Source organism: Triticum aestivum, chromosome 4A (genome assembly GCF_018294505.1).
Source record: "Triticum aestivum cultivar Chinese Spring chromosome 4A, IWGSC CS RefSeq v2.1, whole genome shotgun sequence".
In the NCBI taxonomy this organism is placed as follows: domain Eukaryota; kingdom Viridiplantae; phylum Streptophyta; class Magnoliopsida; order Poales; family Poaceae; genus Triticum; species Triticum aestivum.
The window spans coordinates 29,034,728-29,056,685 of record NC_057803.1 but is presented as its reverse complement, the minus strand read 5'-3'; the positions used below and the strand labels follow the sequence as shown (position 1 = coordinate 29,056,685).

Genomic DNA, 21,958 nt, shown 5'->3' with positions numbered 1-21,958 from the left:
CGAACCTTAAGTGTGTAGACCCTATGGGTTCGGGAGACATGCAGACATGACCGAGACTCTCCGGTCAATAACCAACAGCGGGATCTGGATACCCATGTTGGCTCCCACATGCTCCTCGATGAAGTCATCGGATGAACCACGATGTCGAGGATTCGATCAAACCCCGTATACAATTCCCTTTGTCAATCGGTACGTTACTTGCCCGAGACTCGATCGTCGGTATCCCAATACCTTGTTCAGTCTCGTTACCGGCAAGTCACTTTACTCGTACCGTAATGCATGATCCCGTGGCCAACACCTTGGTCACCTTGAGCTCATTATGATGATGCATTACCGAGTGGGCCCAGAGATACCTCTCCGTCATACGGAGTGACAAATCCCAGTCTCGATCCGTGTCAACCCAATAGACACTTTCGGAGATACCTGTAGTGCACTTTTATAGTCACCCAGTTACGTTGTGACGTTTGATACACCCAAAGCATTCCTACGGTATCCAGGAGTTACACGATCTCATGGTCGAAGGAAGAGATACTTGACATTGGAAAAGCTCTAGCAAACGAACTAACCGACCTTTGTGCTATGCTTAGGATTGGGTCTCGTCCATCACATCATTCTCCTAATGTTGTGATCCCGTTATCAACGACATCCAATGTCCATAGCCAGGAAACCATGACTATCTGTTGATCACAACGAGCTAGTCAACTAGAGGCTTACTAGGGACATATTGTGGTCTATGTATTCACACGTGTATTACGATTTCCGGATAATACAGTTATAGCATGAATAAAAGACTATTATCATGAACAAAGAAATATAATAATAACACTTTTATTATTGCCTCTAGGGCATATTTCCAACAACTACTTGATAATTTAGTGAGAGATCATCTTATAATGCTACCGTCAATCAAAGCAAGATAAGATGCATAAAATATAAACATCACATGCAATCAATATAAGTGATAAGATATGGCCATCATCATCTTGTGCTTGTGATCTCCATCTCCGAAGCACCATCGTGATCACCATTGTCACCGGCGCGACACCTTGATCTCCATCATAGCATCATTGTCGTCTCGCCGAGCTTGTGCTTCCACGACTATCGCTACCGTTTAGTGATAAAGTAAAGCATTACAGCGCGATTGCATTGCATACAATAAAGCGACAACCATATGGCTCCTACCAGTTGCCGATAACTCGGTTACAAAACATGATCATCTCATACAATAAAATTTAGCATCATGTCTTGACCATATCACATCACAACATGCCCTGCAAAAACAAGTTAGACGTCCTCTACTTTGTTGTTGCAAGTTTTACGTGGCTGCTACGGGCTTAAGCAAGAACCAATCTTACCTACGCATCAAAACCACAACGATAGTTTGTCAAGTTGGTGCTGTTTTAACCTTCGCAAGGACCGGGCGTAGCCACACTCGGTTCAACTAAAGTTGGAGAAACTGTCACCCGCAAGCCACCTCTGTGCAAAGCACGTCGGGAGAACCGGTCTCGCGTAAGCGTACGCGTAATGTTGGTCCGGGCCGCTTCGTCCAACAATACCGCCGAACCAAAGTATGACATGCTGGTAAGCAGTATGACTTATATCACCCACAACTCACTTGTGTTCTACTCGTGCATATAACATCAACATATAAAGCCTAGGCTCGGATGCCACTGTTGGGTTTCGTAGTAATTTCAAAAAAATTCCTACGCACACGCAAGATCATGGTGATGCATAGCAACGAGAGGGGGAGTATGATCTACATACCTAGTAGATCGACAACGGAAGTGTTTGGTTGATGTAGTCGTACGTCTTCACGATCCGACCGATCAAGCACAGAAACTACGGCACCTCCGAGTTCTAGCACACGTTCAGCTCGATGACGATCCCCGGACTCCGATTCAGCAAAGTGTCGGGGAAGAGTTCCGTCAGCACGACGGCGTGGTGACGATCTTGACGTACTACTGCAACAGGGCTTTGCCTAAGCACCGCTACAATATTATCAAGGACTATGGTGGCTGGGGCGCCGCACACGGCTAAGTAATAGATCACGTGGATCAACTTGTGTGTCTCTGGGGTGTCCCTGCCTTCGTATATAAAGGACTAAAGGAGGAGGAGGCCGTCCAAGGCTTGGTGCGGCCAGGATGTGGAGTCCTACTAGGACTCCAAGTCCTAGTAGGAGTCCACCAAGAGGGGAGGAAGGGAGAAGGAAGTGGAGGAGAAGGAAAGGTGGTCGGCCCCCCTTTCCCTAGTCCAATTCGGACCAGAGGGGAGGGGGGGCGCAGCAGCCCCTTGGCCCTTTCTCCTCTTCCCACTAAAGCCCATCAAGGCCCATTGCTTCTCCCGTAACTACCCGGTACTCCCAAAAATACCCGAATCACTCAGAACATTTCCGATGTCCGAATATAGTCGTCCAATATATCGATCTTTACGTCTCGACCATTTCGAGACTCCTCGTCATGTCCCCGATCTCATCCGGGACTCTGAACTCCTTCGGTACATCAAAACTCATGAACTCATAATATAACTGTCATCGAAACCTTAAGCGTGCGGACCCTACGGGTTCGAGAACAATGTAGACATGACCGAGACACGTCTCCGGTCAATAACCAATAGCGGGACCTGGATACCCATATTGGCTCCTACATATTCTACGAAGATCTTTATCGGTCAGACCGCATAACAACATACGTTGTTCCCTTTGTCATCGGTATGTTACTTGCCCGAGATTCGATCGTCGGTATCCAATACCTAGTTCAATCTTGTTACCGGCAAGTCTCTTTACTCGTTCTGTAACACATCATCCCGCAACTAACTCATTAGCTGCAATGCTTGCAAGGCTTAAGTGATGTGCATTACCGAGAGGGCCCAGAGATACCTCTCCGACAATCGGAGTGACAAATCCTAATCTCGAAATACGCCAACCCAACATGTACCTTTGGAGACACCTGTAGAGCTCCTTTATAATCACCCAGTTACGTTGTGACGTTTGGTAGCACACAAAGTGTTCCTCCGGCAAACGGGAGTTGCATAATCTCATAGTCATAGGAACATGTATAAGTCATGAAGAAAGCAATAGCAACATACTAAACGATCTGGTGCTAAGCTAATGGAATGGGTCATGTCAATCAGATCATTCAACTAATGATGTGATCCCGTTAATCAAATAACAACTCTTTGTCCATGGTTAGGAAACATAACCATCTTTGATTAACGAGCTAGTCAAGTAGAGGCATACTAGTGACACTTTGTTTGTCTATGTATTCACACATGTATTATGTTTCCGGTTAATACAATTCTAGCATGAATAATAAACATTTATCATGATATAAGGAAATACATAATAACTTTATTATTGCCTCTAGGGCATATTTCCTTCAGTAGGCAATGGCAGATAACTGGGTTGCCATGCATTCATGCCTTGTTTTTCATCACTTCTCTCCCAGGTCCAGCAGGGAACATACAACAGTATGTGCATGATTACTACTCTGTTGCAAGGTTCAAAGCCACATATGCTTATGCCTTGCCTGCTATGGAGGGAAAACAACAATGGGACATGGTGGACCCTGAATTCAAGCTTTGCGCTCCAATTCTGAAGAGAGCAGCAGGTAGACCAAGAAAGAGTCGAATCAGACCTCGCAGCGAAGGAGCTGGACTTGGAGCAAGGAAGCGTAAGTGCACAAGGTGTGGTGGGTCTGGTCATTTTGGTAAGTATTGTGATAACACAGTAGATCCAGCGTTCGGAGAGAGTTTCGATGAAGGATTCGATGAAAATGTTGGTCAGCAGCCGGTTGCCTCAACAGATGATGAAAATGATGGTCAACAGCCGGTTGCATCAGATGAGGATTTTAACGAGGTTCCAAACGATGATGGTCAACAACCGCATGATTTTGACGATGATCCAAAATATCCTCCAAATAATGATTCAAGTGAGGCTCCAAATGGTGATCCAAGTGAGGCTCTAAATGGTGATCATGGTGATTCAAGTGAGGCTCCAAATGATGATCCAAGTGAGGCTCCAAATGGTGACCAACCTTCTGTTGTTGTGAGTTCTGCTAGGTATGTAAATCTTGCAAGGGTCAAATACTACTGTACATCTATCACTTGACATGATCTCATTACCGTTTATGTTTTGCACAGCTCTATGATAGGTTTGAAGAAGACGCGCAACGTACCGACAACCAAGAGAAGAAGAGAAGAAACAATGAGAACAAGGTGCACGAGGAGCAAAGTGATGGCAAGAAGCTCAAGGAACAGACAGAAGCCCCAACGTTATCTATGAATAATTATGAAACATTATGAATAATAAAGGATGATGTTGTATTATGAAACATTTATCACTTGACATGTTGTATTTTTGTTGGAAGATGTTGGACCTATGTTAGAAGTATGTTTGACATGATGTTTAAATATCTGTTGGATGATGTTTGAATGAGCACATGGTTTTTCCTTTTTTGATTCTTTTGAATTTTGTTTTGCTCATTTAAATTCTGGACAAACCTAACTTTGACCAAGATTTAAACAAGTCTAAAACATCAAAATGAAAAACTAAGCCTGGATACTTCTTAGTCAATCCAAAATGAAGTTGTGGTGAGGTTTTTGAAATTTTCATGAAAAATGTGCTAAAAAGAGGGGTCCAAAGGTAGGGTAAACGGCCTCATTTCTAAGCAAAAGTTTTTCGACCTTGTCTAAATCAGCCAAATAACTTTCCTACACATATATTCTATATGTACAGACTATGTGCGCTGGTTTTTCCATTTTTTGATTTTTTTAAATTTGTTTTGCTCATTTGAATTCTGGTCAAACTTAACTTTGACCAAGATTTAAACAAGTGTAAAACATCAAAATGAAAAACTAAGCCTGGATCCTTCTTAGTCACTCCAAAATGAAGCTGTGGTGAGTTTTTTGAAATTTTCATGTTCATTTCCCCAAAACACTTCTCTTCACTTCATACAAGAGAGTTTGAGATACTCGAGATATCATACAATACACATGAACTTATCATTTAAATGTATGTAAAGCTTGTTTATCAACTTAAATCGTTAGTATATGACATAAGAAGACTATGTGCGCAGGTTTTTTATTTTTCTGATTTTTATTTAATTTATTATGCTCATTTGAAATCTGGTCAAACATAGCTTTGACTGCTCCAAACCCCTCCCAAACCCCGCTAACCCTAGCGCTGAACAAGGACCGTTCATCTAACCCTAGCGGCGATCAAGGGCCGTCGATCTAACCCTTCTAGAAGGAATCTGCGGGGAGGAGGGGGGCGATCCGCGAGATGCAATCTGATTGGCTGGGAGATTGTTTTTTAACAAATACCGGGCGCGCTGGATGGACCGTTGGGCCGTCTCGTTGTCTGGGCCTGAGACCGCAGTAAATAGCCCGTCTCAGCCTTTCCAGGCCTTGCATGCATGGAGGCGGCGACGTGGGTTTGCATGCGCGGGAGGCGGCGACGTGCATGCATGCGAGCGAGGCGAGCGAGGCGCGCTAGGTGAGCTAGGCTAGCGAGGCGAGCTAGGTGGTTCAGTGCAGTGGTTCAGGGCAGCGATTCACATGCACCGCCCGGTCAAAGAGCTATGCAGTGATTCAGATGCACGCACGCGCCCCATGCATCGTTTTCGTGCAAAAATTTAAGTGTGCAAAACGTAACGGATACAACACACGTCCGGATTCACACACGCACCGTTCTCATCCTTTCTCTCTTCCTCTCCCACGCACAGGCCTATAAATGGGGTGCCTCTCTTCCTCTCCCACCCACAAGCCAGATCCGATCCTCTCCAACTTCAAACACCCAAGCGACCGAGCCCTCCCCAAGCGAGACCAAGTGAAGATGCAGTTCAACGGGCCGACCTTCAACCGTCCGCCTGTCGTGCCGGAGCTGCGCTACCCACCGGGCGTGCTCGTGGAGAGGGAGCTCCGTGTGTGGGCTATTTCAAGGTGGAGGGGTTCCGTCGAACTCACCCGCGCCTTCCTCAGAGCCGGCTATGCCCACCTCCCACGGGGCTCGCCGAGGATGTTCACCCTCAACGAGGTTCGTGACCGCGGCGGCATCCTCCTACTGCTCACGGTCACCTTCACCAACCCGTTTGACGCGCGCGAGCTCCTCGGCCAAGTCTTTTGGTGCGGCTGCGAGGCCATCTTCTTCACCGTCTACAACATCTACACCAACTACGAGCGCATCTTCCCCGCTCCAGGCCAGATGCACTCCCTTCCCTACGACGAGGAGGAGGAGGTGTGAAGATGAAGACGGTGTTGAAGGGGCGCGCGCGGCCAAGGTGGAAGAAGGAGGTCAAGATGAAGATGTTCAAGCCCGGAGTCAAGCTCGTCATGTTTCGTTTTTTATTTTGTTGCTTTTCTATGTCGTGTCGTGTCGTGTCATGTTTCGTCATGTGTCTGTGAACTGTCCGTGAACTTATCTAAGTTATTGCAATGGTACGGTGTGTTCCATCTTATCTAAGTTATTAGGGTTTATTATGTGTGTTAAAAAATGTCCGTGCCCAAACATATCATTTCTTCCCTAAACAAGTCATGAAGTTCGAGAACTTGTGGTTTTCATTAATGAAAATCGGAGGGGGTGAGAAGCCCTCTGTTTCATTCAAACAAAAAGTCATGAACTAACATGCAAATTTATTCCATTTAAATCCCAAACCAAGTGCCACTCTAACCCTAAACCAAGTGCCACTCTGACCAAAATCATGTGGTAGTGCAACATACATTTTCAACCTTCCAACCCTCCAAAATTTAAGTGCAAAACAATGGAAAACCACTCTCACGCGTGTGCAAACATTCACGGTCTCACTATTTTTTTTAAAAAAAATTCACAATCTCACTATGTATACCTTCCTTCCCTATCCATGTCAAAGTCTTGCCATTTGTCCTAGCGGTTACCAGCGCAGCCCTAAACACCACAAACCCACGCGGTCCTGGGTTCGAGTCCCCAGCCACACCAATTTTTTGTGCATTTTCCACCCTTCATTTTTTAGACAAATTATGTTTTTCTCAATGTAATGCCCTTAAAAATTGTTCATTTATTTTGGCACTTGGCGTAAACCTCTACTAGAGTTGAGGCACATTTTCCATGACATTTTGGTCTTTGATTTAAATCACGGTGTATTTGAATTGGATTAATTGAAAAAATTTCTAACCTTAATTGTTTGGCTCTGGAATAATTCAATTAGCTTCCACAAAAAGTTCCAGCATTATGATTTACTGCCTAAATTAAATCAGAATAGAAAACAGAAAAATACGCAAGAGAACCCCCGAATGGGCCTAATTGGATGCAGTTGGCCCATTAGTCTAGCCTGCACTTGGCTCTACGCTCTGAATTTGGCCCAAGAGCAACCTTTTTTTGGACAGAAAGGCAGAGCAGAGAGCTGCATTTCATTGATCAAAAGTTTCTGAATTCCTAATTTCTTCTCTTTTTTCCAACATATTTAAATGTTGGTCACTTCTTCTCTTTTTGTTTCAACATTTAAACAATTTTAACCAACATTTAAACTAGGTGGATTTCTCAAACAATATCAAGATTACAAATTCCTCCATAATTCATGCCTTTTCATACATTTTCAACATTACAACCAGTGCGATTACCATACCTACAAATGCCCAAAAGTATTTGCAAATGGGTATTGGTAGTGCTTGATCTTCAAGCTTCCTAACCTTCTTCTTCAACATCCTAAGCTCAACAGCTAGCTCTCTGTCAGTGCGTGCTTCGCCCTCCATCCCTTCTTCCGGAGCTCGTGGTGCGGCCACTGCCGTTCGTGGCAGCATGCACAACCATTCTTCATGCTCTTCTTGCAGTTCATTCATCAGAGTCTTGGCCTGAGCATCGGCCCAAAGAAAGAAGCATGTCACCTGCATGAACACCAAACAGATCAACCCATTGCTCAAAGATCCCGACCAAGAAAATGGCGCAATTGCCCCGATTCTTACCCCATTCTCGCTGCACACGTAGAAGGGACGATTCTGGTTCCTCGGTGTCTGAGAAACCCTCCGATCAACGCCCGCCCGGCATCGCGGACAGACGAAGACATGCATGTCCACACGCGCCCGGCTCTGCATCCGCGAGGTGGCGCGGGAGTTTGAGGAAGACATGGAGCTCGGAGCCGAAGGGATCTCAACGCCGCCGCGCCCTCCACTGCTAGCTTCCCACCGCCGCGCCCTCCACAACTAGCTTCCCGCCGCCGTGCTCTCTCTCTCTCTCGCCGTGGTCACTGTCGTGCTCTCTGTCGCCGTGGTCACCGCCGCTGTCGCCCGCTTATATAGCACACCCGCCAACAGCTCTCTGCTCAACGGTTCTCTGCTGGGTCCCACAAGCCACGCGTGCAACGGTCTGAATAAAATTGGTCGTTTCTGTCGCCTGGTCCCACCTGTAAGGGCCGAGTCAAAAGGTTGACCTGACGGAGACGGCAGAGTTCACGGAACGAGTCGGTGCGCACGGACTAGGGGCAAAACTGAGCACAATTCGCATCTGAGGGCAAAACTGAGTACATGGACACCACTGAGGGCAAAAGGATAATTAACCCTACCCAAATAGGTTAGCCTTTAAAACCGTATGATGAATCCATGAATAGGCAAGAGATAACCTGGCAAGGTGAAACATCTTAGTAGCTAGAGAAAAAAATCAACCAACGCCGAGCTCTCCTGCATTAGTCATGGCCACCACCGACCCGAGACGCAAACCAGTAGCATTGAAACCTCTAGATCGAAGACACTTGATGGAGGAAATTGTCATGTTCAAAACTCAGATGACAAATGGAGATAAACTGCACAGCTAGAGCATGAGGTAAAGCTGAATGTCATCTCCACACAGACTGTTCTATCAAAAGAAAAAAAAACAAGAATGTCCTTATTTTAACGTAAAAATATGTTAATACTCCTTGAGTTCAAAGGAAATGATTTTTTATATTGACACAATTCTGAAACATATCTTTGATCCTTTATTAACATGGTACTCTCTCTGCCCCATAATAATGTGCATAGTGATTTTCATGAAAGTCAAGGTTCACATTTTATGTGAAATTTACTGAGAATACTGTTTTATATCTACAATATCAAACATATATCATATGAAAATGTATTTCATGATTTATTAATAGTATTATCAATTTGCTAATCTATTGCAAACCAACCTGTGGTTGGATAGTTAGAGGGACAGCGGTATTCCCAGCCCACCAGAATTCAAATCCTTATACTCGCATTATTCCTAAATTTATTTCAAGATTTCTGACGATGCACTTTTAGTGGGACGAGAGGAAGATGCTCATAGGGATGAGTGTATGTGCATATGCAATGGCGAATCTACTAGGGGGGCTTTAACAGGCTTAAGCCCCCCTCCAGCTTTGCAAAATTAGTTTTTATTACTAGTTTAAAGGCCCAATCCAGCTATTTGTGAGCCCAACACAACATATATTCGCATGAAATAGGCACCCAGCCCACCCTCCATTTTCTCTATTCAGACATGAATTATTCCTTGAACTACAAAGAGAGAATATGCTGACACAGATAGTCTTGCATGTAGAGTATTGCCTAAAAAAAATGATAGCCTTGCATGTGTGATTGTCAACGGAGCGTGCCCAAATCAGATGGATCAAATCACGCGTACCACAGAGACAAATAAGTAGAGAGCACGCAGCAGGACAAGAGTACAGCAAACGCGATAGCGTCAGGACTCCGCGGAGCAAAGCTCGCCACAGCGCTCCTCTCCACGCCTCGCCCATCATCACATCCCATCCCAGCGGCCCGGATTTGGACTCGACGCCGCGGCCAAATCTTTCGCGGCCGCGATCGCACACGCCAGGCAAGGAGTCCAACCCCAACCCCGAGATGGCGACGACAACCGCGGCGGCGCCGGCGGCCGGGTACGGCGCGGACGGCGTGTACCGCTCGCTGCGCCCGCCGGCGCGCATCCCGTCCGACCCGGGCCTCTCCGTCGCCGACCTCCTCCTGCGCCGCGCCGACGCGTGCCCGGACGCGCCCGCGCTGATCGACGCCGCCACGGGCCGCGCGCTCACCTTCGCCGGCCTCCGCTCCGCGGTGCTGACGACGGCCGTCGCGCTCGCCTCCCGCGCGGGCGTCCGCCCCGGCGACGCCGTGCTCCTCCTCGCGCCCAACTGCGTCCTCTACCCGGTCTGCTTCTTCGCGGTCACCGCCGCCGGCGCCGTCGCCAGCACCGCCAACCCGCTCTACACCCCGCGGGAGATCGCCAAGCAGGCGTCCGACGCCCGCGCCAAGCTCGTCGTCACCGTGGCCGAGCTGCTCCCCAAGGTCGCCGCCCTCCGCCTGCCCGTCATCCTCCTCGACGACGCCGCCCCTCCGGCGACGGCCGACGTGACAGTGACGCTCTACTCCGACCTCGTGTCCGGCGCGGACGAGTCGGCCTACCGCCGCCCGCCGACGAAGCAGGGCGACACGGCGGGGCTGCTCTACTCCTCCGGCACGACGGGGGAGAGCAAGGGCGTGGTCCTGACGCACCGCAACTTCATCGCGGCGGCGACCATGGTGACGTCGGACCAGGACGAGCGCGGGGAGCCGCCCAACGTGTTCCTCTGCTTCCTGCCCATGTTCCACATCTTCGGCCTCTCCGTCCTCACCTTCGCGCAGCTGCAGCGGGGCAACGCCGTGGTGGTCATGTCGGGGTTCGCCATGGACTCCGTGATGAGGGCCGTGCAGCAGCACCGGGTGACGCACGTCTTCTGCGTGCCGCCGGTGATGATCGCGCTGGCCAAGCACGGGCGGGCCGGCAAGCACGACCTCAGCTCGCTCAGGTTCATCGGCTCCGGCGCCGCGCCGCTCGGCAGGGACGTCATGGAGGCGGTGGCCAGGAACTTCCCCGACGCCGAGATCGTTCAGGTAACCAAACCTAACCAATCAGCCAGCCAGCTGCTCTGCACTTTTCGTCTGCTGTTGTAGTGACAGAGAGTAGTCTTTTTGTTGTGCTTTTGTGGGGACTCAATCTCTCTGCTCTTGTCGCTTCCTTAGAAAGGCTATCTAATCAGGTGATTAAGACAGGGTTTCTGCTGACATGATTCCCTCCTTTTTATGGTGATTAGAGCTTGCGAGTACACAGCAGTATGCAAACAGCTAGATTTCCTATGCTTGATTTTGACGGTGGATTCCAATATTTTATACAGTGCATAATGAATCGAATCTACAGAATACAGAAAACTGCATTGAACAAGTATCGGCATCAGAATCCCCTTATCGTGTTACAGCTTTTTTTTGTCTCAGATTACTGTTCGTTGATTTGTAACAATTCTGTACTGTTGCAACAGTGATGCCCAAAGTCAACTATGTGTTTTTAGAGCGAAATGACAAAGTCAACTATTCCTGTATCACTTACACGTTAGTACCACTCTTACCTTCCGAATCACGTTATTCTATAGATATAATACTATATTTTTGTTTATTTATTTATCTAAACTAGTATTACTTTTATCAGATACTCCCTCCATTCACAAATATAAGATGTTCTAACTTTTTTCTGAATCAGATGTATACAAACACATTTTAGTGTGTTTGTTCACTCATTTCAGTTTGTATGTAATTCACTTTGAAATATCCAAAAAAATCTTATATTTGTGAACGTAGAAAGTACCTGATCACAGTTGTTTGCCTTTCGTATCATGCATTATGTAATATACCTATCTATCTATCTACAAATCTACAGGAAGATGTTTATTTTCAGATAACTGCGTAGAATCTCATGCTAGCAAATTCTGTAGGCAATTTCGAAACTATGCTGCTATGGTTCAGCGGTTTGCTACACGGCCCTCCTTATATGTAGTAATATGGCTTTATTCTCTCATGGTGATACCTGATTGATACCTGTAAACAGGCTTAAGTATTTCATATCTCAAGTTGTATTGCGCGTTGTGATTTTATGGTTCGCAGGGCTATGGTATGACTGAGACGTGTGGGATCATATCGCTTGAATACCCAGAAAAGGGACAAGCTCGTCAGTTCGGGTCAACTGGAACACTTGTCGTTGGAGTTGAAGCAAAAGTGGTTGACGTAGAGACGCAAAAACATCTACCACCAAGTCAACTAGGAGAAATCTGTATCCGGGGACCACAAATAATGGAAGGTAAAAATTCGAACATGTGCGTTAGGTTTTTGTTCTTCTTCCCTGCCTTTTGATACCAAACAAGCCATTATTCCATAGAACATACATATTTTGCTTGATCAAACATTACATACTTACCGAGCTCAATGTAAATGATATTAGTTATTACTAGATTGGAATTGTAGCCATTGGTAATGTCGTTGTGTTACAAAATGTGGTAAAAATTGATATTACCATTTCTTTCACGCATTATTAACATTGCATGGTTTATCAAGGCTAGTGATTTTTTCTTAATTTGAAACCCTAGTGACTATCAGGCATCCAGTACTATTTTATTTCTATATAATATTCTTTACTGGCAAGAAATCAACTAAATTTCCATGTATCCTGTCCTGAAGGGATTAGAAGGCCAGAAATTCTCCTTATATGAGTTGATTATTTGTAGGGTATTTCAACAATGTGGAGGCCACTGATTTTACAATCAAGCAAGGATGGTTGCATACTGGTGATCTTGGATACTTTGATGATGAAGGCCAGCTTTTTGTCGTTGATAGACTAAAAGAGCTGATTAAGTACAAAGGTTTCCAGGTAATTTTTTTTGCAAAGTATTATTTAGTTTTCTAATGGTTGCTAGAGTCTTCGACTTGTGAACAGAGAGCGCTTTCTCAAGGACAGTTCTAGCAAGCCTCTGCAGGGCCCTTGCTTCTCCTTATGTTTGTTTCGTATGTAGCCAACCATTACACTGATAGGGTGTGTGTAATATTGTCGAATGAATGACATATCGGAGTTATCCAGAGTTCACCACAAGCATATTCCTCAAAGTTTAAAGATAGCGGGCTATGCCATTTAGTGGCGGGTCTGACAGAAGCTATGAAACGCTAAAACAGAGCTACAGCGAAGCTTGTCGTTTGTCTTAAATCATGAAATTTTTGTCACATATATTTGGCATACACATGTTCAGGCATAAAAAAACAGGCATTGATCAAGCATCCTAATTCAATAATAACTAAGTTTTGCATCAATGTATCATATATATCAGAAAACAATTGGGTAGATGGATGGCTTTGTGGAACTCACTTACGTCCCTCCTCTGGCTGCAGTGGCGCTAAATGACTCCAAATTTACTGCTATAGCGGGAAAAAGCGAGCTATTAACATCATTTTCAATTTAACGCTAAAAGTGCATAGCTTTAGCGGGAGGGTTCTCTAAAAGCTCTAGAGACACTATAGCAGGCTAATAAACTTTGATATTCGTACCTCTAGATAGGATAACACCACACCTGATCCAATGGGAGGAGTAATGTGTGACATTATTCATCATATACCTTAACACTATTTGTGTTGCAAATCTTAGCCTCCCATTTATTTATTTTTTGGAAATCCTTCTTCTTCGCCTACCGAGCTTAAAGTTCACTAAAAGCCTTTTTTATTATTATTATCATCTTACCAAAAGCCAATTCATCATGTTAACTTAAGCAGTTGGGTTCTTGTTTACTGTCTGAATAGAAGCCTTGCTTTGCTCGTATCCAATCTAAGAATCATGATGGAAACCCGTCCTTTTGCGCTTTTTTTCTTGCTCGAACATACGTCATACTTTGTCCTCTGTACATAAACCCCTCTGATCTTTTGTTTGTTTAACTGGTAGATTGCACCTGCTGAGCTTGAAGGATTACTTCTATCTCATCCAGAGATTCTGGATGCCGTCGTTATCCCGTAAGTTGCCTCCTAAACGTTAAGTGATTCTAGCGGCTTTTTGAGTATAAAATAATTCTTGCAGCCTTCTTGGTTTGGACTTCTTTTGTCTTCTGTTTCTTATCTCTTGATTGACTGGGAGCTCTGCTTGTTTCCAAGGTTCCCTGATGATGAAGCTGGGGAAGTTCCTATTGCCTATGTGGTGAGGTCACCTGCCAGTTCATTAACCGAAGTGGACGTCCAGAAATTTATCGCCAAGCAGGTGAGGCTGACTTCAAACCTTGCTAAATCGCGACATCAGATCAGAGTACCTCTACCTTATAAATTCCAAAACTCAAATAGCAGCAGAACTTGTGGACGACTCACCATCACTAGGATGAAAATACACACTTGAACAAGCAATGTTTTTTTTTTGTTCTTTCACAACTGCATTCTAATCCAGCTTTAACTCTGATCTACATTTCAGGTCACGCACTACAAAAGACTGAGGCGGGTCACCTTCGTGGAGAGCGTGCCAAAGTCAGCCGCAGGCAAGATCTTGAGAAGAGAGCTCATTGCCCAGGTCAGATCGTCCAAGTTGTAGGAAAATCCGCTTCGAGATCGTGCTACATTTCCAGAAATCTACTACCATTGGGCGATGCCGAGGCTTAAAAATTCCTTTTGCCGGGGCATCGTTTTCGTTTATATGGCGCAACATAAATGTCAATCTCAACATTGTACAAAAGATTGTATGTGACAAGACCATTGTTCGAATGTACCGTGCATGACATCTATACAACGAATGAAGAACATGAATATCAATGAATAACGGCTATCTGTACAAGGAACGGATATGTGCCGAGTCCTGGAACTGGGTGCCCCAGTACTCATGATACGCCGCGGGATCGGCGGCCCCTGCAAAACGTAGAAAAAACCGTGCGTTGTGTTCAGGTTCAGCTGAAGAAGGGCAGGAGCAAAACTGCGGCGAGGCAGTCTCCGACCACTTGGGAGTCTTGGAGAATGACCAGAATTTTAGCCGTTTACCTGTGTTTGCCGAGCCTGTCATCATCATCACCGTGCTCGGCGTCGCGCCTCCGAGGAATGGCGGGGACGGGGCTTCTTCCTCCTCCTCCTCCTCCTCTCCTTGTCCCGGAGGCGGCGGCGGCAGTAGAAGCAGCGAAGGGTCGGCGTACATCATCTTGCCGTAGCCCCTCTCCAGCGTCCCCTTGTCAAACCAGAGCAAAAAGGTCCTGGAGATCGAACAACAATGGTTCAGGTGAAGCGCTGGTAGTAGCCAGTCAGTCACCTTCTGCACGGTAGCCTAAGATCGAAACCTAAGATGGAGAAATCAAGATCAACCATGCCTGGCTTAGTATTATTACCTTGGAATAACATCGCCGCAGCGCTGCCATCGGAGATGCATTCTGCTTGCTGCTGGAGGTTGTGTAGCACTGAACCGCTCGGACGCGCATTTGACCTGCACGCACGAACATTGTTAGTCACATCACCATGATCATGATGATCCTCTCTGTTTGAAAGGGTGCATCATTGCATCATACCTGGATCCTGAGCGTGTCGAATCTCGCGTCGTCGAAGCGCGCCGACATGGCCAGGATGTTGGACCAGAGGATGTCGATCTTGACCAAGGCGTCGGCCCGGTGCAGCTGGAGCACGATCTTCTTGGGCTTCTTGTACTGGAACTTGGCCGCTATGTCGGCCTCGTCCGTTCGATCGATCTAGAAGATATGGCCATGAGCGAGTACATAGAAGGTAGTAATAACAATCAACAAAACAAGATAGCCAAGAAAGAAAGGAACGCAAAGAAACCAAGAGCATGCGATTCTATCGGTGTGCAGCCGGAGTATAGTTGAGTAATGAGTAGGAAGTATGAACCTTGCTGTCGCCGATTTGGAGCGCCCGCAGTCCCACCCGCGTCAGCCGTCGCTGGCCCTGATTCTTCCCCGCTGGCGCCCCCTCCTCCTCTGGGCCGGCGCCTCCGTCGTCGGGGGCGGGGTCGAGCGCGGCTCGCATGGACGTGATCAGACGCAGGAAGGGCTCCCGGATCTCGAGCCCCAGCCGCGGCGCCCTGGCCGGGCCGCCGTGCTGGTACTGGCACAGCCCGCCTGCTCCGTCGCCGTTCGTGCCGCCGGCGTGCTCCGACGGCGAGTCGGTGGAGTCCGTCATCTCGTCTGGCCGCCGGGGGGCGGTGCGGCGCCCGCGCATGGGGGGAGGAGGAGCGGGCGGGGGGAGGGAAGAAAAGCGGAAGCCTGCGTCGGCACGCGGGCGTAGACGTACGACGCGTTTGTAGCGCGGCCGGTGTCCGGCGGGCGCACGAGTCGCCGACTTGCCGTGCTGCCGGCCGCGCGCGCGCCCGTGCGTGTGTCTGTTGGTGCCGTTGCGAATTGGGATTGCGGTTGGTGCGGCTGCACTTTAGTGGGGCCGGGGTATATATAGGTACCGTGTGACGGGACGACACGTCCTGTGAAGCTTTCAGAATCTGATATTTACGTGCAAGTCCAAAAGGATGGCTGTCACCCTTAGATCTCTGATCCAATGGCTCACGAAAACCCGTATCATGGTAGCACCTAAACTCTTGTATCACCTGATATTTTCTCCACGTCCTGTGAAGCTAAACTCGATCGGACGAAGAGCTGGAGGTTGGTAGGCTCGTCTGGTCGTGGCCATCGCCAACCGAACTGATCTTGAGCTCTAAGACTTGAAGCTAGCTTCTTCACCTAGACCGTGTCCAGGCCAATGCGGGTCACCTCCACCACACAACCACGACTCCAAAACCGAGCGGATCAATGTACACTCTTAACGTCTAGAGGAGTCGGCAAGTGGGTTGTAGGACCTGACCACGCCCAGGAAAGAAGTCATGGAAGAATCGTCGACGATGTTGCATATTGCGCCCCGAATGCCCACGCCCTGAGAAACGCCCCATACCAAACACAACGTTCAACATCCCCATTCTAAACCGCGGACACCACGAGCAACTAAGACAATGGATTCATCAAGGGCTATCGTCAACCAGTACCCTCTTTCATGTACGGCTGGGTTATCGAATATGAAATGAGTTTGGACATAACCTTCCTTTCGGGCTACTGGATTTATGTTCTTATTAATTTTCTGGTGGGCGCTAATAGCCGACACCAATGGAATATTTTTGGACCCTAAGGCTCACGTTGATTCCGTCCTTTATTGAATAGACAGGTCCTCATGAGTTGGGTAAGTCTGTGCTCGGGAAAGAAAGGAGTAGGGAGGGATTGAGAGAACATTCACGGTGAAAAATGGAGGGGGGAAAAGCATACTATTCTTTGAAATTGTGGAATTTGACTCAATTAGAGCTATGGTTTGGCAAGTGAGAAGGATAAGTAGGAGTAGTAGGGGGAGCTGGACCGACCCTAGGTGAGTAAGCAAGTTGCTTCTACTTGCTCATCATAGACAACCAAATCCATTTGAGAGTTGTCTGATGTTAGTGTCCGTTTCATCTTCCTTGGTTTCTGTTTTCTTATTCAAGATCTTGCTTTTCATGGTTCTCATCTCTGCAAACTCGCGACACCGCCCGTCACACCTTGGGAATTGGTTTTGCCCGAAGCTCGTCAGAGTGAACAGAAGATCCCATGTAAAAGTATCAGAACAAATGCTTCTAGAAATTAGTACATCTGAAATTTCTCGCACCACCTCATCAGGGAGAAAAAAAAAGATGCCAATCCCAATTAGGAATGCGATAGTGGGAGAAAGAGAGATCCGCGGAACCGGACCTCGGGTATTCTTAGTGTTTGAAGAGGGGCACCATCGTCCTATCCGATGAAACCTGACCGTTGCTATTGGTGAAAAAAAAACTTGTGGTATTATGTATATCATCACTCTAGAAAATTTTCTTGTTACTTTAGCCGATCTTAGGATATACTGTATGACATATCCAGGTGCTACCACAAGTAATCGGAAGCAGAGCCTTTAGTACGTGCAATTAATATGTGCTGCTGTGTTCCGTGGCCATTAGAGAGCAGTTTTGGATCTTTGATAGTGTGCTTGAGCGGATACCACAATGCTGTCTTGGATAGCTGGGAAACGTATAGTTGGCTCAGGTTGCAGCAACTGGATGTGCGCCGTGAAACCAAGACAATGGTTTTTCTAAAACACCCGGTTAATTTGTGCTATCCTTTTTGTCCTGACAGAAATTTAGGACCACAGAAGAATTCAATAAGATGACGCAAATGTTCCTCATGATGGAAAAAATTGATCGGCCTTCGCCCAGTTTCGAGTATCACGGTTTCATAAGGGTATTTCTTTCACCAGGCTATGCATATTGCATACTGCATATTAAAAAAAAACAGCATCAAGTTAAGTTGCAACCATACAAAAGGAAAAATAGTATAATTACATGTGATGTCAGATTTTTGAATAGGCCATGCCAAAATCTGAGACTGAATTAGCACTAATAAAATCATTCAGAAGTTGCTCCAATGGCAAGATCAAAATTGGCGAAAACTGGTGGCAAAAGAAAAACAAAAAACTGAGTGCAAGATGGTCTTTTCCCTACTCCGTTTGGTCAAAACGGAGCATTGACTATACAGAGTGGCAGATTGTGAAGCATTGTTAAAAGCTAGAGTGGCAACGGTGGAATGTCAAATTTAAGAGTGGTATAGGGAATACGGACAAGAGCTAGAGTGGCAACAACAAAATTTTCTGACCTTCAGTAAGTGATGCTAGCACACGCAGTGGCACAAGTGTCTAAAACCCTGAATTATTAATCAACATGTATATGCGTACGGTAATAAGAAGCAAGGTTGGTTGGTTGATGCAAAGCATCAACAGTAAGAAATTCATGATATTACATTTTAAACATCATCCAATGTTGCATAACATAATAAATAAACAAACTAGTACATTGAAGGCATTACACAATCGACAACAAAAACCCTACTTCTGAAAACATTCATCCATCACCTTAGGCTCGGTTTAGTGTTGCTACATTACATTGTGTTGACCTTGTATATTATAACTAAATAAATAGCCTCGAAAGCAGGACAGTGGCTTATTCATACGGTAAGTAGACAAATGCTTGTTGAAAACACCAGATTATGATAATTTACACCAGTATCAAATTCAGCCTTAGTGAGAAAGGCTTTAGCAATTCTAAGCCAACATACACGGATAATACATTAGCGTACATGGCTAAACTATATAAACACTTGACTAGAGAGTTTTCACAGTTAAATACATAAGCAACTTGCAGGGGGCAAGCAGTTCATTAAAAAACAATGCCAAATGAGTTTCATACATTTCGACCACAAGTTTATCTATAATTTTACATGTCTACCTTTCTATCAGCTTCTCAAAGTAAAACACGTGAAAAGTCTAGCAGCGCAAATGCATGGGCCACCCTTACTCATACAAAGGAGAAATAAAGCAATGCATGATCCTGATGAGGATGCTGCCTAAATGCAATGAACAATTGACTAAGCTCAAACACATTTACTTTTCACTTGAAAGAATAATCATAGACTAGCAACATAACACCCATCGTGAAATTTCATCGCCAGTGCCCTTTTCACAATCTATGGATCATGGCACACAAGCAGCAACACTGCAAGGCATATCCCTGCATCTACCATTCCATCAGCATAATTCGATCAGAAAACAGTAGAACAATGCAACTCAATGAGACAGGCACCATTCATCACCCTATGATTTCGTCTGATCTCTTAATTATCACTACAACCTTAGCCTTACTCTGTGCACACAACTACGAAGGAACATGCATTTGGTCGAACACCTACCGTACAGACCGAAAACACCAAACAGGCCCGTACCACAATCGAGATACCAGCTTCCTTTCTCAGCTGAAGAGAAACAGAGTCAACTTACGGAGCCCGGAAGGGGGGAATTAACACGGAGGGTTTGGGTTCAGTCGCCGCATCATCTCATGACGTCGTCGGCAAGCGGGTCAAGCCACCCCTTCCGCGGCAGCCTCCGCCAGCGCCGCCGCTAGAAGCGCGACGAAGAGGATGAGGAGGGGGGCCAGAGCAACGACGAAGAGAATCTCAGCGGCGGATGTCCGCGCGCTTCTGGCAGCCGCGCGCCGCGCCGCCGCGAGCTCGGCGTCGAGGAGGCGCGCGTTCCGGAGGTCGAACTCCTGCGACGAGAGAAAGCGCGACGGTAAGACAGACGCGTCGGAGCTAAGCGTCGCGCATGCCACGGGGAAGCGGAGGAGGCGCGGCGTTCCGGGTTACCACGGAGGATGAGGTCCGGCGGGTCGTCGCCGTCGAGGGGGGTGGCTGGCGGAGGGAGGAGAGGACGAGAGACGCCCTGGAGCAGCGCAGCGCGAGGAGGAGGGCGCCGTCGGCCCCCTGCTTCTGCTTCTCCTTCTCCATGGGGGCTCCGCGCGGGCGGCTTCTAGAAGCTTCCTGAGGGTTCCGATGTTCTCTGCGGCGGATTGCGGAGGAAGGACGATAACGGCGTTGGCTTTTTCGAATGAGAATTTGGGGGAGACGGATTGGTTTCTAGAGGCCTTCTTTAGGGGGGCGTAGAGGGGCAACCTGGCCAAATGGGCCAGCCCGGCACGGCACGGCCCGCTCAGGCACGCGAACTACTCGGGCCGTGCCGGGCTGGCACGCGTGCTGGCCTTCGAGGCCCAGGCATGGCCCCTGGCTAATCGTGCTGGCCCGTAGGCACGTCTGGCCTGAGGTGGCCCGCCGGCACGGGGTGGCCCGATGTTTGAGTCAGTGTGAGAAATCAGAGGGAGAGAAGGTTTGAGTGTGAATATGAGAGGGGTGGGCAGCCCTTTTTATAGCAAAATTCTGACATTTTTTTGGACCTAATTTGCCCTACAACGTTCAAATATTCAAAAATGAGACAAAACATACCTAAACCCCTCTAACCCCCCCTAAACCCCTCTAACCCCCCACTAAACCCCTCTAACCCCCCACTAAACCCCACCCATCGCTGCCACCGGAGGAGGGCACGTCACACGCTCCCCCCTCGCTCCTCCCTGACCAGATGAGCAACGGCTCTTTCTGCTTCCGCTGCTATCGTATCGATCGATGGAACCCCTCCCGTGCCGTGCATGCCGTGCCGTGCCGGGCCGTGCTCGTGCCTGGCCCATTACTGTGTGTGCCGTGCCGGGCTGGCACGCGTGCCGGGCATAGCAGCCCAGGCACGGCCCTAGCCGGGCCACGTGCCAGGCACGGCCCACTTTGCCTCATGCCGTGCCGGCCCATGACGGGCCAGGCACGCGGGCTTTCGTGCCAGCCCATTTAACAGGCCCGTTTGGCCAGGTTTAAGAGGGGGAGCTGCTATGTGGCGCCCGCTGCGAGCGGTACACTCGGGCTGCTAACGCGCGCACTCATGGGCCGGCACAAGTAGGGCAGTTTTTTTTCTTGTTTAATTCTTTCTTTCCTTTTATTTATCGGGCGACGGGCGGATAATGAGAAAAGATCCGCTGCCTGCTAATGGACGTTGGATCTACCCACGTAAGCAGCCACTCTTTTGCAACAAAAGTGATGTTGCAGAAGGCCCTCTGCAACAGGATCGTTGTTGCAATCACCTTAAAGCATTTAATTTTGTTGATCATTTACTACAGTAATTTTTGCAACATAGCTCATGTTATAGAAAACCTTTTGCAGCACCGGACATGTTGCGGAGAGCATTCTAATGGTAGTTGTGTGCAGCTCATCGGAGAAGCTCGCTGGAGAAGTTCTCCAGAGAAGCTTGTCGGCGTGCTTGCCGACGCCAAAGTGCTAGTGGCTTGCACACCTTGCAACAGAGCGCTCTCGCTAGAGAAGCTCGTCGGCGTGCTAGTCAGCGGCGAGAGCTAGTGGTGGCAAGCAGCGCAGAGAGGTGGTGACTCGATGGAAGCTCGGGGCAGTCGGAGCAGCGCGGGAAGGCGGTGACTCGACAGGAGCTCGGGGCAGTCGGAGCAGCGCAGGGAGACGGTGACTCGACAGGAGCTCGGGAGGAGCGCCGCTGGCTTGCATGCGTTGTAACAACGTGTAGCTCGCCAGGGAAGCTTGTCGCGCGTGCTAGCTGGTGGCGACGGTCGAAGCAACGCGGGGAGGCGGCAACTCGACAGGAGCTCACAGTCAAAACAACGCGGGGAGGTGGCTACTCGACGGAAGCTCATGAAGAGCACGAGAGGCGACTTCTCTTAAGTATCCAGATCCCGCAACAGACCCATTGTTGCGATGAGAAAGATTGCAAGAACGAGCCAAATGCAAAAACT

The 21,958-nt window shown here is 47.7% G+C and overlaps 3 protein-coding genes across 3 annotated transcripts; 1 reads left to right on the top strand and 2 right to left on the bottom strand.

The window, feature by feature from the left end:
- Positions 1 to 9,635: 9,635 nt before the first annotated feature.
- On the top strand, positions 9,636 to 14,556 carry LOC123084909 (4-coumarate--CoA ligase-like 1). The gene is made up of 6 exons (XM_044506441.1): positions 9,636 to 10,851; positions 11,893 to 12,085; positions 12,510 to 12,652; positions 13,709 to 13,776; positions 13,915 to 14,017; positions 14,222 to 14,556. The coding sequence occupies exons 1-6, from the start codon at positions 9,826 to 9,828 to the stop codon at positions 14,336 to 14,338; spliced, it is 1,650 nt and encodes a 549-aa protein (XP_044362376.1). The 5' UTR covers positions 9,636 to 9,825; the 3' UTR covers positions 14,339 to 14,556.
- On the bottom strand, positions 14,509 to 16,512 carry LOC123084910 (uncharacterized). The gene is made up of 5 exons (XM_044506442.1): positions 15,628 to 16,512; positions 15,294 to 15,470; positions 15,117 to 15,211; positions 14,779 to 14,984; positions 14,509 to 14,649 (listed from the first exon to the last, which is right to left on the bottom strand). The coding sequence occupies exons 1-5, from the start codon at positions 15,955 to 15,957 to the stop codon at positions 14,567 to 14,569; spliced, it is 891 nt and encodes a 296-aa protein (XP_044362377.1). The 5' UTR covers positions 15,958 to 16,512; the 3' UTR covers positions 14,509 to 14,566.
- A 2,016-nt stretch (positions 16,513 to 18,528) lies between these two features.
- Positions 18,529 to 20,217, bottom strand: LOC123081659 (uncharacterized). Its single transcript, XM_044504210.1, has 2 exons — positions 19,971 to 20,217; positions 18,529 to 19,873 (listed from the first exon to the last, which is right to left on the bottom strand). Exons 1-2 carry the CDS (start codon positions 20,109 to 20,111, stop codon positions 19,685 to 19,687), a joined length of 330 nt encoding a protein of 109 aa, XP_044360145.1. The 5' UTR covers positions 20,112 to 20,217; the 3' UTR covers positions 18,529 to 19,684.
- Between the last annotated feature and the right edge of the window lie 1,741 nt (positions 20,218 to 21,958).

Coding starts and splice junctions, on each gene's coding strand:
- LOC123084909 (XM_044506441.1), top strand. CDS start 9,826: ATGGCGACGACAACCGCGGCGGCGCCGGCGGCCGGGTACGGCGCGGAC. Junction 12,086..12,509: donor GGGACCACAAATAATGGAAG/GTAAAAATTCGA, acceptor GATTATTTGTAG/GGTATTTCAACAATGTGGAG. Junction 13,777..13,914: donor CTGGATGCCGTCGTTATCCC/GTAAGTTGCCTC, acceptor CTTGTTTCCAAG/GTTCCCTGATGATGAAGCTG.
- LOC123084910 (XM_044506442.1), bottom strand. CDS start 15,957: ATGCGCGGGCGCCGCACCGCCCCCCGGCGGCCAGACGAGATGACGGAC. Junction 15,471..15,627: donor TCCAAATCGGCGACAGCAAG/GTTCATACTTCC, acceptor CATATCTTCTAG/ATCGATCGAACGGACGAGGC. Junction 14,650..14,778: donor GACAGGCTCGGCAAACACAG/GTAAACGGCTAA, acceptor TACGTTTTGCAG/GGGCCGCCGATCCCGCGGCG.
- LOC123081659 (XM_044504210.1), bottom strand. CDS start 20,111: ATGGAGAAGGAGAAGCAGAAGCAGGGGGCCGACGGCGCCCTCCTCCTC. Junction 19,874..19,970: donor GCCGGACCTCATCCTCCGTG/GTAACCCGGAAC, acceptor CTCTCGTCGCAG/GAGTTCGACCTCCGGAACGC.